At 36.9% G+C, this 18,216-nt stretch overlaps 3 protein-coding genes across 12 annotated transcripts in view; all 3 read left to right on the top strand.

The window, feature by feature from the left end:
• tnikb (TRAF2 and NCK interacting kinase b) overlaps positions 1 to 3,278 on the top strand; it is a 59,228-nt gene extending 55,950 nt beyond the window's left edge. For all 7 annotated transcript variants that reach the window (XM_081353427.1, XM_081353426.1, XM_081353424.1 and 4 more), the window contains one exon: positions 26 to 3,278. In XM_081353427.1, the coding sequence (XP_081209553.1) occupies positions 26 to 109 (84 nt within the window). In that variant the 3' untranslated portion in view covers positions 110 to 3,278. The remainder of the gene's footprint in view (positions 1 to 25) is intronic.
• A 1,703-nt stretch (positions 3,279 to 4,981) lies between these two features.
• eif5a (eukaryotic translation initiation factor 5A) lies at positions 4,982 to 8,416 on the top strand. Of its 4 annotated transcripts, none has more exons than XM_081352047.1 (5): positions 4,982 to 5,153; positions 6,158 to 6,348; positions 6,431 to 6,535; positions 7,383 to 7,514; positions 7,601 to 8,416. In XM_081352047.1, the coding sequence occupies exons 2-5, from the start codon at positions 6,181 to 6,183 to the stop codon at positions 7,661 to 7,663; spliced, it is 468 nt and encodes a 155-aa protein (XP_081208173.1). In that variant the 5' UTR covers positions 4,982 to 5,153; positions 6,158 to 6,180; the 3' UTR covers positions 7,664 to 8,416. The 4 variants fall into 4 exon arrangements, with proteins under 4 accessions (XP_081208173.1, XP_081208174.1, XP_081208176.1 ...); XM_081352048.1 differs by having other exon boundaries at positions 5,147 to 5,662; XM_081352050.1 differs by lacking the exon at positions 4,982 to 5,153 and adding an exon at positions 5,316 to 5,440.
• A 1,635-nt stretch (positions 8,417 to 10,051) lies between these two features.
• Positions 10,052 to 11,675, top strand: rpl22l1 (ribosomal protein L22-like 1). Its single transcript, XM_081352051.1, has 4 exons — positions 10,052 to 10,391; positions 10,711 to 10,815; positions 11,214 to 11,335; positions 11,416 to 11,675. The coding sequence occupies exons 1-4, from the start codon at positions 10,248 to 10,250 to the stop codon at positions 11,558 to 11,560; spliced, it is 516 nt and encodes a 171-aa protein (XP_081208177.1). The 5' UTR covers positions 10,052 to 10,247; the 3' UTR covers positions 11,561 to 11,675.
• The last annotated feature ends 6,541 nt before the right edge of the window (positions 11,676 to 18,216 follow it).

Below are 18,216 nucleotides of genomic sequence, written 5' to 3'. Positions count from 1 at the left end.
TGACACCCGTTCCTCCGTCTTGCAGGTGTTCTTTGCCTCTGTCCGATCAGGAGGCAGCAGCCAAGTTTTCTTCATGACCTTGAACAGAAACTCCATGATGAATTGGTAATTCATTCCCGCCCCTCCCCTGCATTGTATCTGTGGACCTTTTCTACTTCATTGAAAAGTGTGAAAAAAGGAAAGACAGGAAAATCCAGGTGCTCTGGATAATCTGGCAGATGGCAAAAAGACCAAACCTAGCTGGGTCCTTCTCAGAAGAGTCAAAGACAAACCCAAAATCCAAACGCCCCGACGAACAACAAAGGGTGACAGAGGAGCACAACTGGTCTGCATTGTTTTATATGGCCCTTTCATTAACATTTGTGGGGTTCTGATGTTTTTGTCCTTATAAATACGTATCTAGATTCTTCTGGACGTGGAGACTGGAAATATGGGAAATCCAACCCACAGAGTAGAGTGAATATTTGTACTGTTAAGACACTTTTTGACACAATAATTTATCACGGTTGCGCTGAACGTCGGTAAAACCTCCCTTGCGGGATGAATCCATTGAGCCTGGTTTGTGTGATCAACCCTTTTTCTTTTTTATGTTTCAGCTTGGAATGCACACAGATGTTTGTGTCATGTGAAAATCACTCTAATGTGTGAATTGAAACTGATATTTAAGACTTGTATGATACTTTATGAAATACCACATTATGTTGGAGCAGACACACATCGGGCTGTCCACAGAATGCCTTAAAAATAAATTTGCAACGCTGCTCGTTTTTATTTTTAAGTCCATAATATATTGTGTATGCATTTTTCTGTAATGAAAAGGAAACATGCTCATTTTTTGGATGGAAATTGATGCCTGCTGATATGGACCTATAATGAAAATATAAATGATCCTGAATATTAATACTGTGCATTCCTTGTTTTATGCCAAAGCTCTATAGTATTCAAATCACATTTGGAGCCTGTGATTTGCGCTGTTTTCCTTGTGCTCAGGGAGATTGTGCTGTAATTCAGAACCTTTTTCAGTTTATTTCAATTGTCTCTGCAACTTATTCATGCACATTATGGCTATTGTGGGTTAAAGGGATAGTTCACCCTAAAATTTAAATTCTGTTCTCATTTACTCACCCCCATGTCAATCACTGAATCATTCAGTCACACACAAAAAGAGAGATTTAGCACAATGTCCAAGCTGCTCTCTTCCATGTAATTAAAATGACCAAATGCTACTAAAATCTAAAATGGACAAAAAAAGCATCGTAGTAGTATATACAACTTGTGCACTATATTTCTAGTTTCTGAAGCCATATAATGTTTTCTGTGAGGAACAGGCTCAAATGTAAGTCGTCATTCACTAATGAATCCCTGGTCACTTTTCACTTACATTGTATGGAAAATAACAGCCTGGACATTGAGACAAAAGTCAAACAGTTTTTGGGTGAACGAACAGATTTCCAGATTTGATTTAAGGATGAAACTGATCAGCAGAGACTATTCTTGAACGCTTTAACATCAGTCTGAATCCTTCAACTGATTGGTCAATACTACAGAGCTTTGTATTGAAACATAAAAAAGTACATTAAGATTCTGTTAGAGTATGAAAGTTGCTGTGTAAGGGTGTGTGTACATGTGAATGAATGATGAAATGTAATGCTTTCCACCAACAATACAAAAAAGGTAGATATGTTAGCATTAACATACCAGCAATCTCAAATTGTTTCCGTATCAGGAGTAACGCACCTCCACGTGTCATTAGGATAAGAATGTGCTGCAGTTTTGTATTTTTAAGGTTTTTTTCCTCATGACTTTCAGCAAAGTGCAATAAAGGCCAAGGGAATCGAGCCTGGTGAGTCAGTTGCTCGCCTCTCCTCAAGATGGATCTATAATCTCCAACTGTTTCTAGAGGGACTTTCACTACCACCCTCTGTAAATATCCACTTCCTTTTTGGAAAAAAAGTCCTGCCTCCGAAACGAATGCGTTTGAATTGTCTGGGAACGTGTGATTCTGTACGATCCATCTTGTCCTCCGTGTGAATCACATACTGTAAATCGGTGAACGAAGGGTAGTGTTTGACAGAGCTTCCTTTTAGGCTACCTCGTTTCTGTTCACCTGTTGGATCGGTTCAGATTTCTATGTGGGTAATGATGACTATCGACGCCGTAAATGAAACTTTGTGAGTGACAATATGAGGCAATATTCACGATCGCAGTTTGAAGAGCCGAGTGTTTATTCTCTGGGGGGAATTGTCTTTTTGAAATGCAACCAGTAGATCAGTGAATTTTCAAGTTTATTCAATTAAAATAGGTATTTTTAATTGGCGATTAAGTATGTTGTAAATTAACTAATGTTAAAGAAGCCTATGTTGTCATTACATGTAGATTCAGAGGTGATTTAAGTGTAGAGCGCCAGACAGAAATTTTCAGAAATGGAAGCTTTTTTAAAAAAAAAAAAAAAAAATCATGGTGCAATGTCTCGTGCAACAGCCAAATCAAGCCTACACTTCATATTAGGGTGATTCTTCAATTAGGGAATTTTTCAGTAGCCTAGGGGGACTTTTATTTTGTCTGCTATTTAATCCTAATGATATATTCAGTTAATTTGGATTATTTGTTCAGTTTTCTTCTTTTTTCTCCAATGCTGGTCATTACCACCATCAGATTATTAGGTGTCATTACCGGAATTTTGATTCAGAACAAGAACAAGCACACAACTGTCACGTTATTTCCACTTGAAAGTTGTATGGAGCCATTTAAAGAACTTGCATTTTTTCACGATTTTGTGTACTTGAAAATGCCTCTGATTGCAGAATCACCCATTAATAGACTTGAAGTCCTTCCAAACGACATGGCATTTTATTCAAATGGAATCATCAAGTCCTTTATGTACTTTTATACATTTTCATTACTGTTCTGTAAGGGCAATAGAGTGTGAAATTCATTTGTCACAACTAGGATCTTTTGAGACTTCATGTTTTTTATCCATCAAACTGTGAACTGAGTGGATGTGTGTGCAGGTTTGAAGTAGGCCTACTAATGGGATCTTTCCATCCATTTTATCACCACAAACGTAAACTGTGAGGTCGGTTGATTTCTTCATCCTCTCTCACGCACCACCTTCAGTGTGGAAAGTCTTTTGATGTGTGCTTGACCTCATTTTCTTTCTTAATATGGACATTAATACTGTAAGTACATCCTTTATATTCGGGCTGAGCGAGTTGTTGTTTTATTTCTGTATTTCTCTTCATTTTTTGCGTGTATTAAACTCTGAGATTTATAGCACAACTGAGCATTCTGGATATTGGCTGTTATTTTTATGGTTGCTCCATGTGGATGTGTGATTGATTGAGTGAGTGTGTGTTTGATTTAAACATGCCATTTTTATAAGCCTGTAAAAACATAAAGACGTAACAGGCATACTGACACTAAAATTAGAAATAGTGAGATTTCAAGATCACAAGCCTTCTGTTATAGACATTTGAAGCTGAAACTGGGCATATCATGTTTTGTTCACAAAATAGGCAGGCTGTAATATTTTATAAATAGATTTGTAAGGCTATTAAACTAGATTTTTGTTCCAAATGTAACTTTAAATGTAGCCTGGACTTCTAAGAGATGATCTCATCGAATTTGTGCCTAGTAGTAAGAGTTATATTTTATTGCTTACAATTTATTACATGGTGTGAATCAAACAAAGTCGCCAAAATCTCCTTTGTGTCATTCAACCGACAAAAGAGCTTCTAAACTGAGTGTTTTATGGTCATAAAACTTTAACAATCCAGTTTTGCTTGATATTCTGATCCAATTTATTTATTGTTTTGTACAGTGCTTAAATGCTGGTATCTTGTATTCAGAAAGCAGCTGAATTTTTTTTTTTTTTAAGGGATTTTTTTTTATTTTTTATCATAATCTATTATAGTGTCAGGGATGCTTTAATATGAGTGTTTTATTTTACAACAATTTTTACTTTTTTTAATAAAGTGTTGGTTTGTTTTATTATTTTAATGCAGTATTGTTCAGTGCCCTTTCCGTTTGAAATAAATTCCCCCCTGATAACTGCAAATATGTTTGAATATTATAGGGTTGTTTGTGGATCTATTCTAGTCTTGTTAATCAATACTCAGTGTTTATGGTTAAAGAGGAAACCCGAAGAAGACTGCATATCAAAGGTTGAAGAATCGGTCTAAGTTGTTAGCAATAATGATCATTGTCTTCACGTAAGACTCTTTTCTACTTTGAAACTCCAGTTTTTGATCTTATTCAGATGGAGTCAATCGTTTCTGAATGAGGAGATTATGAAATGGATAAATGGAAATCTTTCAGATTTTGGAAACTCAGCCAGTGTGTTCACTTGTTGTCACCCAAAACAAACATTTTCTTTGCTTTTTTTTTTTAAAATAAATTGACACTTAAAACCAGACAATGTGTGCTGTTTGAATTTTTTATATGTAAACTAAACCACTATATGATATATTTTAGATATTAATAATAATATGCATATGTGTATTGTCAAATCCATGGTAATAAATAGGCTACTGCAATATTCCATTAAAAACTAGATGTTCAAATTTGATTTTATGACTTTAAGACGTTCATTTAAAGGACAGAATTCACAAAATTCATTCAGATCTGCAATTTTGAACTAAATATATATATATAGATACACTTTTTTGCTGGAATTGTATTAAGTTAAATATGTATAATAACATGGGTATTACACAGGTATTACAGCGTAAATGTGGTTTATGAGGACATTTCCTGTGTCCTCGTAATTGAAATGGCTTAAAAAACGTATAGCCTAGCCTACTAAACAATGTTTTATTAAAAAAGCAGAAGGTTTTCTGTGATGGGTAGGATTAGTGTAGGGGGATAGAATATACAGTTTGTACAGTATAAAAACCATTACGCCTATGGATTGTCCGTCCTCATAATGATAAGTGCACCAGGTGTGTGTGTGTTTATATAGGCTATATTTATATGGAAGGTTGCACCATTCATGGCGTTCAATCCACAGATCCTAAACGCTAAGAGGCACTAAGCATAAGCTTCAGGCACAAGCCACCCTCATCTCTGCAGAAGAAGTGGAATCCCGCCCACTGTACGGATGCCGCATTAAAATTGGCCGCGCTTGCGCGTTGACGTTCCTTTTTTTCTTGGAAGTAAGTGCTGCATGGAGCGTGTTTGAATTGTGAACGAAAAATTACACAGAACTTTCCTGTCTTCATGTTTATTTTAAAATGCTGTCGGACTTGAAAGTCTATGTCATGGTGGTGAACGTAACCGGATCGTCTTGAGTAAACGTGTTACGGGAGTTCTTTGATGCGGCTCTCTAGTTCGCAGGCCGCGAGCACGCGCGAGGCCTTTCCTCGCGCGCACTGACTTAATTGAAAAAGGGACCCGTGAGAAACTTTGGCTAACCCGCACGAGACCCGTTTCCCCCCCTTTTGTTAGTTACCTTATAGTTTAGTCGTGGTCGTTGTTCCATTTATGCGTGTTTCTATTACTTTGTTCTAGGGAAGAATGGGGCGTTAGCCTCTTAGCCGAGTCATTGATCAGCGGCGAAACCACGTTGACATGCGCCACGCGAATCAGACATACGGCTAACCGTTCGCTTTTCTGCAAGCGTGAACCTGACGTTGGATTAACGAGTTACTTCACTGATTCTTTGGCGAGTTTAAGCAATTTAAGCTAGCTAGCATGTATAGCCTTCTAGTGGCCTGTTCGGCGTGGTCATTGTGTTAATTGCGTGCAAAACAACGACCGTAAAGTGTCAAATGTGGCTCGTTAAGTATTTTAACGACACGTTTGTAAATACAAACAGCTGTGTTAGCTGAAGTTGAATCAAGTTTGGTCGTGTATTTGGCTTGGATTCTATAAGTGGTGAAATTAGAGCAGCATGATGCTGCAGGTTTGAGTGCTAATAATAACAAGGTCGATTTATTTACAATTCGACATAAAATGGCTGCTTAACATTTGGTAATGGTTAATTGAAAACTATCTTCAGCTGTTAAAGCTGTAAGGCAGTCCTAATGTCTGACTAGCCAACTCATACAGTGGAAACCTGGCTCATTCGTATGTGACTCATCTGTGATTTTATTTTGTGGGATTGAGGCTTTTTAAGTTTATAATATAATACTTTCCCCATTTCCTTTATTCCCTCCAGTGCCCCTTGTTTAGATCCCCATCATGGCAGATCCAGATCTTGATTTCACCAGCGGAGATGCCGGGGCCTCTGCCACCTACCCCATGCAGTGCAGCGCCCTGCGCAAGAACGGGTTTGTGGTCCTGAAGGGTCGCCCCTGCAAAATTGTTGAAATGTCTACTTCTAAGACTGGCAAGCATGGTCATGCAAAGGTAATATTTGGATATCACTCTTTTGCATGGCTGTTTTTAAACCGTGAACGTTAGCATTAAATACTTGAGTCTCTATTTACAGGTTCACATGGTTGGAATTGACATTTTCACAAATAAGAAATATGAAGATATCTGCCCCTCCACCCACAACATGGATGTGCCTAACACCAAAAGAAATGACTACCAGGTGAGACATGCATGGCTTTGTGAAATTCAAGATTTAATGGTGAAAATGCACTTTTTTTTTTTTTTTGTGGGAGTTCATGTGATGTGTTATTTCAATTAATGTTCACCTGACCCTGTATGCTGTGTGCAATAAATGCAAACGCTTTACAATTTCCAACATAGTAACTTGACGGTTTATCTAGAATTCAAATGTCACCATCTTTTTGTTATTGATTTGTTCCTGATTGCATTGAACACTGGTCATTAACTAGTTGGAAAATTTAACCTGCTAGTTATTAATGTAGTGAAATTATTGCCATATTTTGTGTTGCATTTGGAGCAAATTTAAAAGACTTCTTGAGCTCTTAAAGGTATAGTTCGCCCAAAAATGAACAAAAGATATTTTGAAGAATAAGGCTAACCAAACCGTTAATGGGCTCCATTGACTTCCATAGTAGGGAAAAAAACACTGTGGAAGTCTATGGTTCCCCACAACTGTTTTGTTACTAACATTCTTCAAAATATCCTTTTTGTGTGTTCAGCAGAAGACATTTATACAGGTTTGGAAACTTGAGGGTGAGTAAATGACAGAATTTAAATTTTTCGGTGAACTATCCCTTTAATATGTTAGTGTGTCCCAAACTGAGATTGTTAGTATCTTTCTAGTCCTTTTTAGAGCATTATTAGTTCAGTGCCGCTTTTCTTACACAGCCGATATTTAGTCATTTCGCCTTAAATTGGTTGCCTGAGGTGAATCTCTTCCACCAAAACACAGACTTGGCAATGCTGTAGCTTTTGTTCGGAGTGTAGATATTCTTCTGCAAAACCATTTCTTCCCTTTTAAAAGATGTTTTCTTGTGTTTTCCTAGCTGGTTGACATCAGTGAGGGATTCCTCTCTCTTATGATGGACAACGGTGACGTGCGCGAGGACCTGCGCGTGCCAGACGGTGACCTGGGCAAAGAAATCGAAAGCAAATTTGCAGCTGGTGAAGAGATGTTGGTAAGTGCACCTGTTTGAACGAATGCATTTAGACTTTAGCCTGCCTCTTGTCAATGTAAACCACTCATTGTTATTTTGTTTCGCAGGTTACTGTGCTTTCAGCTATGGGTGAAGAATCTGCAGTGGCTGTCAAACCCATGACCAAATAGGAAGAGAGACTGGGCTGCTCAGGCTACAACATGCTACACTTTAACAAATCTCTTGCATTTGTTTCTTTGGTTTTATTTGTCACCAAAGCTATGGCCTTCACAAGCAACCTCACATTTTTGTTGTGATTTGTATTCCTTTTTTTCTTCCAATACTGTGCTGGACTTGTCGGGTCAGTTGGCATTCTCTAGGGTAAGAAGTTTATTATTGGCAGTGTTTACCCCTTGACCTCCCCCATTCCACTTTTTTTTTTCCCCCCCTCTCAAGTTTTTAACCACTTGCATTCCTGAATGTTAAATCGGATCCATTTTCCGTTTTTGCATTCTTGAATTTCTTAATAGTAACTAGTGCAGGATTTATGCAACTTGTTGCGAAGAGAGGAAACCCCAAACTGACACTGATTTTTTTTTTTGTCTCTCTGGTAGCCATACTTTTACATTTCTCCTTACATGATCTATGCCATGCTGGCACTGTGGTTAATTTCTCTCAATTGAATGCCATTTTTCCCCCCAAAGTGAGATGCACACTGGTAGTTGGCACTTCCTTGTTCTTGCAGTACTTTGAGTACCCTCTCAAGTAAAAACCGCTGTGACCGAGAAATAAACTCCAGTGAAATGTCCTCTTAAATGACAGTCTCTAATTGTTCAGAAGTGGAAAGGATGTGATGGCCATGTGCGAATACCTCTGTAACCCAAAATAGCAGCCAGCTTGATTTTGGCTGTCAGTGACGACATTAAATAAAGTGTTGAAGCCTGTATTTGTCTCCAGGTAGACTCTTATCAGTGCTGCCCCAGAATGAGCTCAGGCTCTTGTTAAGGACTGAATCTTTGATGCGAGTTCTAATCTTCCTTTGTTCACTCGAGGCCTTTGTCACCTGACTGGAGAGAGCAAAAAATAAAAACCTAATAGATTACCTTTTCTTTTTTTTTCTTTTCTTTTTTATGAAGCGCTTCATCAGTATTGAAAGAAGTTCCCAAATGCTGGTTAAGGTGTTGCTTCATATTTACAGTGGATTTTTCATCTGGTAATATTTAACATTGTGAACTCTTTTTATTTATCTCTGTCTTTGGAGAATGAATATCCTTGTTTAAAAGTTACTTAGTCTAACCTGTCTGGTCATTTGGGACAACTTCATTTACTAAGGTACAGATCTTATACTTGAATCAGAAAATGTCTGTTTTGAAGTATGATCTTAGGTACGTCACCTAAGTGTTCAGTAGCACAACATGCAGTGTTTGTTCTCAAATGAAGTAAAATTATATGTTCATGTGTATATATTAGGTGTATAAAAATAAGTTTATTGTCTATTGAATGGTTTTAAATGTTAAATTTAGGGTTTAAAAATTCATATAAATGGGCAAAATGACATGGGATATAATTTTAGAAAGTGAGGACAGTAACTGGGAAAAAAAGACAGCATTGTTGGGTTGGGCTGCCAAATCCTCTGCATGGGAGGAGCCAAATACTCATTTCCCATTTGTGGTCAGGTGCCCAGACAACAGACTCAATGAAAGTGTTGCACTTCATTCTTGGAGGCCTGTGGCATCGCAGTATATTCAAACACACAAACTTCATCTAGCAAGTGGCTCCTAGTGAGCACGCTCTCTAAAGTCAATCTATGTTGAATCACGTCTTTACATGAATTTTTCAGATGGTTTAATTTCTAATTTTGCTGTTGTGTAGCTGAGTGACATTAAAAATGTAACCAAGCAAACAGAAATCTTTATGTGCCTATTTAAATTTGTTCAAGATTAGAAATCTGCCCAATAACTGGTAAATCGGGCTGTGCCCATGTGCCTGCTGAGGCCTCACCCAAGTTTTTCTTGGTGTGTCTGCACAATAATGATGCAAGGATGAGTCATGCTTGCTTTGCAGGAATGCAGAGCCCAGTCTCTGCTTTCTAACTCTACTGGTTGAGTATACATGTGAATGTTTAACAATGGAAATCACCATGTTTATTGTATGTTAAATGGGATTGTCCGACTACATTAATGATTACATAGCTATGTTGTAGATGTGTATAATCTTTGATTGCACGAAATAATCATCAACTCGATTAAATGGTAAGTGAGACAAAGGCCATATTGGTGTGGAATGCATAACATTGCATACTCGGTTGTAATTACTTGCTGAAACATAATTGCTTAATCATATTTTTTAAAAAAGTTTTACATTTCTATACAATTACGTATCTAATATAATATCTAATTTTAAAATATTGGATAAACATGATTTTCTTTACAATACATGCAAATCGGACAACTCTTTCTTTCGAACAGTTCGTTTTAAAGTTCCCAAAAAAAAAAACCCGATTATTTTACCTCAGACATAAATATGTGCACTTCCCCCCAGGGTGGTATTAAATGTGCTAATAAAGTCAAATCTTCGGTTCACTTAAATGCTTTTACTATCAGATATCAACGGTTCTTTGTAGTCAGATCTTTTGAATTAATAAATAGTTGAACCCAGCCTTCCTAATATATCTCGACAAAATTCATATTATAGATTGAACCGTTTTACAACCGTTCCGAAAAATTCGGACTGAACTAACGTAGTGCGGTCCTTGAGTGAGTCAAACAACATTCTATGGTCAAACACAAGTCGTTCACAAATCGGAAGTCGCTGAATCCTCCCCAACCGGCAGCCAATCAAATACGAGAAATTTCCGTGAACCCTCGCGCGGACGTACGCCACTTCCTCTTTCAAGCCAACCTCACCAAGATGGCACCGGTACGTGTCTACCGGAGACCGGTCTTTATGGTTAAATGTATTTTATTTGATCTTTCGTGTTAACAAACTATCAGATATGTTAAATAAGAATATAATATGTCACTCAGTGTTGGTTTTTGCATATGGAATAATATATTAATTCATTATTTTTGACGTACTGTTGGCAGACACGTGGATGAGCATTTTAGCTTGACTGAAAAATTGACTGAGAGAGAATTACAGTAGAGCACTTCATAATGCGTTCATTCATTTTTATAACATGGCTGAGTTTATGAAGCAAACATTAACTTTAAGTTAACTTTATAAAATGTTTCTTTAGAAAAGGCAGACTGTTGTGAAAAAGAGTAAAAAGGGTGCTTCCTGGAAGTTCACCCTGGACTGCACTCACCCTGTGGAGGACGGGATTCTCGACTCTGCCAACTTTGTAAGTTGTATAAAAAATTACTAACCATACTTTGTATGATAAAAACACAACTAAATTCCAGGCATGGATAATTGTTACACTCAAATAATGTTCTCCTTTTCAAATGTTTTATTGGATAGGTGATTCAATTTAATATTCTAGTAGTTTTGTCTGAGAGATCATTACATTTCTATTCATCTCAACTAGCATTCAATCTATTCATTTCTGATCCAAATACATCATTAAAAAAAACTTATTCTTTAACCTTGCATATTGAAATTAAAACAAAATTATAAATGTCATAATAAATTGTGTTCAGGAGTCGCATCACTAATGCCGTGTCATAACTAGGGTTCCCTTCCCTAGTTAAATGCCTAGGGTTCTCTTCCCTAGTGGTCATGCTGTTTTATTACTAACAGGAAACATTTCTGAAAGAGAAGGTGAAGGTTAATGGCAAAACAGGCAACCTGGGAAATGTAGTGCAAATTGTCCGTCAGAAGAACAAGATCAACGTCACCTCAGAGAAGCAGTTCTCTAAAAGGTGAGATGTGTTGTGCCAATAGATTCTGTTGTTGTTTTTAATCAGTTTTGTTTATACACTAACAATCCCATGTTCCTCAGGTATCTTAAGTACCTCACAAAGAAGTACTTGAAGAAGAACAACCTGCGAGACTGGCTGAGGGTGGTGGCGTCGGATAAGGAAAGCTATGAGCTGCGCTACTTCCAGATCAGTCAAGATGATGAAGAATCTGATGCTGATGAATGAAGCTCTGTCTTGAAATATGTTTGATTGGTGTATCAAAGTCCTGTATAAGCTGTCACATCTTCAAATGCAGGATTACATGTTTCGATATCTGCTTGTAAATAAAGATACACAGAAACTGAGTGTCTTGTTTTTTCATTTGTGGTAAATGCTTTATGTAATGGGCTTTTTCAATCAAGTTGGGGCAAGTGTAAGAGTTAATAAATATGGTTCATTAACAAACTGGTGGTGTTTGATAAGGTAGAGGGAATGTATTGCAGTGATGATTAAACGGTTAATCATTACAGTAGCAACAGTCCATGGAGTGTATTTGCATGAATAAAGAGATTGCTTACATTTACAATTGTAGAACTGTAACTGCATTTAATATTTACTAACAAAAATATTAGTAAAAAACTACAGCACACCTTGTTTTTTCATATTTAATAGCATCAGGAAATGATGAAAGAACCAATCTTTAATCTTTTGGAATAAGATTACAGAGGCCATTTTCAAATGTGATTGATTTAACTCTGGGTTGAAAGATATAAAACAAAAAAAGTGATTAATCAAAATGTGTTTTTTGGTTATAAGTTGGCCTTCCAGTTTGGCCTCTTTAAATGTGTAACTAAATTAAATATTACATTAATTTTACATAATCATGGACAGTGGAAGTTCTTACATGCTTACGATGACATTAAACACATTAACAAAGAGTTACAGCTGTCACTAGCAGTGATAATGATCTTCCAGATGTTAACTTTAATCTCACATTGATAGAATTAAGTTTTATCTTGAACATAATTCCTCACCTAAGGTCAAAGGTTAGTGAAAATCTTATCAATAGATTTATCAATGTATTTGCACTGATATGGGTGACTATTATAAAGACCTCCACTGTGAAAGGAAGCCTGACTTTGAGCCTCCAGTCAGGATGTCATCAACCGCTGTGCTCAGAGAAGAGCCTGAAGTGGCGCCATGGACTAGCACAGGGAGGAAACGTATTAGAGAGCGATTTCGTGGTACTTTGGCAGGACTGCTGGAGTTGGAGGTCCTGAGAGTCAGACATAAAGCAATGGTGGAGACTGCCCTGGAAAAAACTGAAACCGATCCTGAAGATTTAACTTCAACAAATATCCAGCAGGGACAACATCATTACTGGGTGGATAAAGACTCATTCCAACTAAAGCTCAGGCGCAGTTTTTCTGAGCAGGCCATTCATGAGGTTGGAAAATCCAGAGGACTTTGGTCGTGTTCCAGTCATTCATCTGACGACCTGCTTCATCATCAGTGCCTGACGGAAAGAAGCTGGCATCACCAAGAACTTCACTCACACATGGAAAGTCGGTCAAGAGCAAGCTCAGGTTTTTGCGACAGCAACTTTGGCAGTGACGATAATGTCCGCTCCCTCTCCACCTCTTTGGCCTCCTTAAAATACAACTCTTTTGGAGAGAGAGAATGTTTAACAGGTGAGGAAACTCTAAGGCGCCGACCCATTTTATTGCAAGAGCATAGAAAAGTTCTATCCCATTTCTCCGATGAGGCGATTCCTGAGGATGTTTTACGATCTGTAGCGGATCTGTATCCAGACTCACACTGGCCAGATGTTTCAGACATACTTCAAACCAAACTGGTCCTGCAACCCACTTACCGTTCTGACCTTGCAGGTCACCAGGGCATGGAAGTGTATCGCTATCCCAGTCCACTGCATGCCGTGGCCCTGCAAAGTCCCCTATTTGTGCCACACAGCCCCCAGATTAACAGGGAAAAGAATGGAAGACATTTTTCCGGAAGCTCTACAAGCTCCTTGCCGAGACCGGGCTTGGCGTGTCCCTGGAAGGTTTCAGAACATTCATGCTGCCTTGCAAAATCCACCTATTCATCATCATCACCCAACTTACTCGGGAAACACATCAATTCTCTGGGCAGAAATATGCACTTTGAGAAGCACAAACGTGAGGAGATCATTTTGAAACGGGCCCAAGTTCAACGCCACAGTCATACTGCTTCACCGAGAGATGGAGGGATGCCCTCACGGCCAAAGAGAGGCATGCACCGCACCAGCTCCTTACACAAAAACAAACCATCCTTCTATTCTTTTCAGTCCACATATCTACAGAGAAACAGAGAAGATGTGAGTTGTAATGAGCACAGCATACAAACTTTGAGAAGGCATCTAAATGTATAAAGCCTTGCAATGAGACAGATGGCTGCTTGGACCAACCTGATCATGTGCAACCAAGCACAAAAGTCTTTTCACTGAAACTAATATGCAATGTTGTGATTGAGGGATGCAAATTAAGGACACCATGGATGTGAAAAATGCAGAAATGCATGGCAATAATCAACACAAAGATTAAACACTGTTAGTGATTGCATAGAAACTCATTTATCATTTGTTATATCTTTCAATTTGATTAAACAGTGCATGTAAAAACAGTCTTTTCATCTGTGATTAAGTCATATTGTTATGTGGCATGTTATCAGTTCTCTTTTTGAGAAAGCTCAGGATAAGTTAAAATTATGTCGGAACGAAAATGCAAAAGATATGAAAACTCCATCGTTTTAGAAGCTTAGCTAGAAGAGGCGGGAACTTGCATCCTAAAATAAAATCGCTCAAGTTCAACCATCGTTTCCAAAACACTTCATGTATTTTTTTTTAGGTTAAATCTTAATCAGAGTCTGAATGAAAAAAAGTCTTAAAAGTACGTTTTTATTTTGCATGCAAGTAGTCCTATACATGGAATGTATACAACAGGTAGGGTATGCTATATTAAAAGGGAACTATACGGTTATCCGAACCACACCTATTTGGGTGGTGGGTAGGGTTAGGGTTAGGTTAACCGTATAGTAGCCTATACGTGTGGTCCGGATAGCAGGCTACCATTAAAAGTTTAATTTACTACATAAACTTTAGATTACAGAAAGCGAGTTCGCCTGATGAGGTAAACAGGAACAGGTTTTCGCTGATTAGATTCACAGCGTTCCCTGTAGTTCATGAATATTAATTAGCACATGTTGACGTTATCGCATAGCCTACTCGTTCACTTTTTCTCTTTAACATATCCTTTTATATCCACCAGATGTCATCAGAGATCTATTGAGTTTGTCTAAATTTGAAGTTAACGGTACAGCTTGTGCACATGTAAAAAAAAAACAAAAAAAACCCTATTGTCTCCTTTCAAAGTTAAATAAATTGTGTCAGTAACAACAATAATAATTTACCCAATACTGTTCCACTGACCTGTAGCGGGCCAAGATTCAGGAAAGAGCCATTCTTCAGAACATTGTCTAGGGGGAAAATCCGATCCTGCAGTTTTCACAGAAACTGTGGAATAACAGATACTGCTGAGTGTCAACAAGAGTGCAGAAGCTATAAAAATGTGTCTAAATTCACATCTGACAAGGTTTGGATGTGGGAGTGAAGGCCATATAAAGGAAATATTTGAAAGAAAATATTGCATAGCCAAAACCAATTACAAAGCTGTTTTTTGGGAAGGCAAGTAGGCCTATGTTATAATGATTTTGTTCTGGTTTTTGTTCTATGTTCTGGTTTTGTATTGTGATGTTTATGCAAATAAATAAAAAATATGTAATATATACAGTACCAGTCAAACGTTTTTGAAAGAAGTCTCTTATGCCCATCAAGCCTGCAGTAAAAAAAAAAAAAACAGTAATATTATGAAATATTATTACAATTTAAAATAATGGTTCTCTTTTTTAATATACTTTAAAATGTAATTTATTTTTGTGATGCAAAGCTGAATTTTCATCAGCAAGTACTCCAGTCTTTGGTGTCTTCCTTCAGAAATCATTCTAATATGCTGATTTATGATCAATGTTGGAAACAGTTGTGCTGCTTAATATTTTTTTTATAACCTGAGATACTTTTTTCAGGATTATTTGATGAATAAAAAGTTAAAAATAACTGTATTTATTTAGAATTGAAATCTTTTGTAACAATATACACTACCGTTCAAAAGTTTCGGAACAATAACTATTTTTTTTTTTAAGAAATTAATACTTTAATTCAACAAGGATGTGTTAAATTGATAAAAGGTGATGGTAACGATTTATATTGTTAGAAATGTTTTTATTTTGAATAAATGCTGTTTTTATGAATAAATGCTGTTAACGTTTTACTCATCAATGAATCCTGAAAGAAAGTATTCCAAAAAATATATATTAAACAGCACAACTGTTTCCATCATTGATAATAACTGAGTATCAAATTATCATATTAGAATGATTTCTGAAGGATCATAACAAGACACCAAAGACTGGAGTACTTGCTGATGAAAATTCAGCTTTGCATCACACAAATAAATTACATTTTAAAATGTATTAAAAAAGAGAACCATTATTTTAAATTGTAATCATATTTTATAATATAATTTTTTTTTTTTTTTTTTTTTTTTAACTGCAGGCTTGATGAGCATAAGACACTTCTTTCAAAAACATATAGTAATGTTTCCAAACTTTTGACTGTATGTATTTTCTTTGCTGATACATTCGTACCAGCCATAGTTGTTTTAATTCAGAATGCAGTTCAGAAAGAAATCAGTGTTCCTTCGTTCTTATCAGGAGGAAAAATGTTCTTTGACATCCCATTGATGTGGTATCACAATGGTGCATTTGATTTTGGTTATGATGTAGTTGAGCAGTAGCTACAGCAACGATGACTCATAGTAAGATCTCTTTGAATATTCTTTCTTGCACGCATACTTCACAGTTTGCTATTTAATGCAAGGTGCATTCGTTTGTAAATTGCAAATGAAAAGACGAGTTTAGTTTAACCATAAGGCCAGAAATATTCTATACGCAAGTACGCGAAGTCTAAAGTTTTTTATATAGTGAGGCAAGAAGATATGCCTTTTTCGCGCGTCGTTGCGTTGAAAAACAAAACAAAACAAAAAAACAGAATGGAAACGCTTACATGGCAACATTCGCGCACGTGCATTACGTGACTTACTGTTTCAGCGTGGAACCTATAGCCAACATAAATTGTGTAATTTCAACGGATTTTTTGTCTGTGAACTGAAAGAGTGCAATGTGCGTTTGCATATAGGCCTAATGGAATTTAATTTGCATTGGTTGGTAGGATGACTAATGCTGGTGACGATTATTATGCTTAGAAACTAAGTTTGATATGAATTAGCATGGGTAATAAGGTTTTCTGTGGAAATGTAATTGACCTGGCTATTGTTTTTGCATAACAAGCATGATCACTGTTGCAGTTAGAGCTGCTACCGTTGAAAACACTTGTTCTACATTCATTCTGACATTCAGTCGCCATGGCGATATTGTTTCCTGCGGAACCTGAGATCCACTTGAGTATCAACCATTGAAGTTGAGTGGCAGAGCAATTAAAAATGAATTAAATGCAATAGACATGCATTACTACAATAATAATGAAACTGATGGCTTTGTGTCTTTTCAGGGCGCATGTCTTTTTGCGAAGGCTATTCAGTCTGCCAACAGCTGAATTTGTCAGTGCTCTTATTAACTTCTCAGACAACAATGAATGTACTGCAACACATTTATTTGATTAACTGCATAGTATACAAGCTGTCTGTTTTCTGATTATGACAGTAATTGATGTTGTGGCTCAGTATGATGTCCAGTTCTGTTTTTCTTTATTTTGTGAATCATCTAGTGCTTTTTGTGCACCATCATGGAAAAGATTGGAATTGATCTTATATATTTGTCCTGGTAATGTATAGCTGTCAAACTGCTCATTTAATCTAATCTCATCAGGGAAATAAAGTATGTAGCCCACACTAATCTAACAGAGAATGACCATCTAAAAGAGTCTGGGAATCTCTAAATAGGCAGCTGTTGAATAGCAGACACATCTTTTAATAATGAACTCTCCTCTGATCACACGGAGAAGAGCCTAAATAATTCACAATGTCTCCGCATTATGTCCCCTGCTGTCTCTACAAGCTTTGCCTGGATTCCTCCTGTACTACTGCATCGACATTATGAAGCATACAGTGTAAAATCCCCACCGGTGAGTTTTTGCTCCTTTTCTGCCAAGGAAAAATGTTTTGGATTTGAAACTGGACACCTGTATTTCTGTTTCACAGAGCAAGAGAACTCTAGAGTTATTTGTTTTACCAGAGTGGACAGAGTAGTTGCAGGCTTTACTTTGGCTCGGATGGAGAAAATTGTATTGGCTATGTCTGTTTTAAGAGCAATTCATTTATGGCTTAGCTCAGTATAGCACTTTCAGCTCTCCCTTGACAAACCACAGAAGAACCTCATCAATATTATATATGGAAAGGTTACAGGTTGCGCAAGTTAAATAACTTATTGGATCCAAATTAGATCATGCATACTCCAGATATTTTGGATTAAGAGAAACAGCAAGAGTCAAATCTGGGGATTATTTTAGAGGTATGCTAATGTTAAATCTGTATTTTAAGTGCATTATCCAGATTTAATACTATTTAGGCTAAGGGAACAGTATTAATTAGAAGCATCATTACATATCGTCATGGTATCTGTACAACAATGGAACTGACCAAGGTGCTGAAAAAAAAATGGCCAGGATAAACAGATTTTAATTACAGTTTACAAGGCATTAAATTCAACTTAAATGATGCTTAAATTGCATTTTAAAAATGTTTTATAAACTTCAAGAAAGGTTTAGGTTTCAAAATCTTTCTGGAGTTATA

Source organism: Scardinius erythrophthalmus, assembly GCF_964197995.2.
Source record: "Scardinius erythrophthalmus genome assembly, chromosome: 22".
Taxonomy (NCBI): domain Eukaryota; kingdom Metazoa; phylum Chordata; class Actinopteri; order Cypriniformes; family Leuciscidae; genus Scardinius; species Scardinius erythrophthalmus.
This window is presented reverse-complemented; position numbering and strand designations above follow the sequence as displayed.

Bases quoted from the DNA above. Each gene is read 5' to 3' on its own strand.
- rpl22l1 (XM_081352051.1), top strand. From the start codon at position 10,248: ATGGTCAAACACAAGTCGTTCACAAATCGGAAGTCGCTGAATCCTCCC. The intron at 10,392-10,710 runs GTACGTGTCTAC...ATGTTTCTTTAG, and splicing joins ACCTCACCAAGATGGCACCG to AAAAGGCAGACTGTTGTGAA. The intron at 11,336-11,415 runs GTGAGATGTGTT...CATGTTCCTCAG, and splicing joins GAGAAGCAGTTCTCTAAAAG to GTATCTTAAGTACCTCACAA.
- eif5a (XM_081352047.1), top strand. From the start codon at position 6,181: ATGGCAGATCCAGATCTTGATTTCACCAGCGGAGATGCCGGGGCCTCT. The intron at 6,349-6,430 runs GTAATATTTGGA...CTCTATTTACAG, and splicing joins GCAAGCATGGTCATGCAAAG to GTTCACATGGTTGGAATTGA. The intron at 6,536-7,382 runs GTGAGACATGCA...GTGTTTTCCTAG, and splicing joins CCAAAAGAAATGACTACCAG to CTGGTTGACATCAGTGAGGG.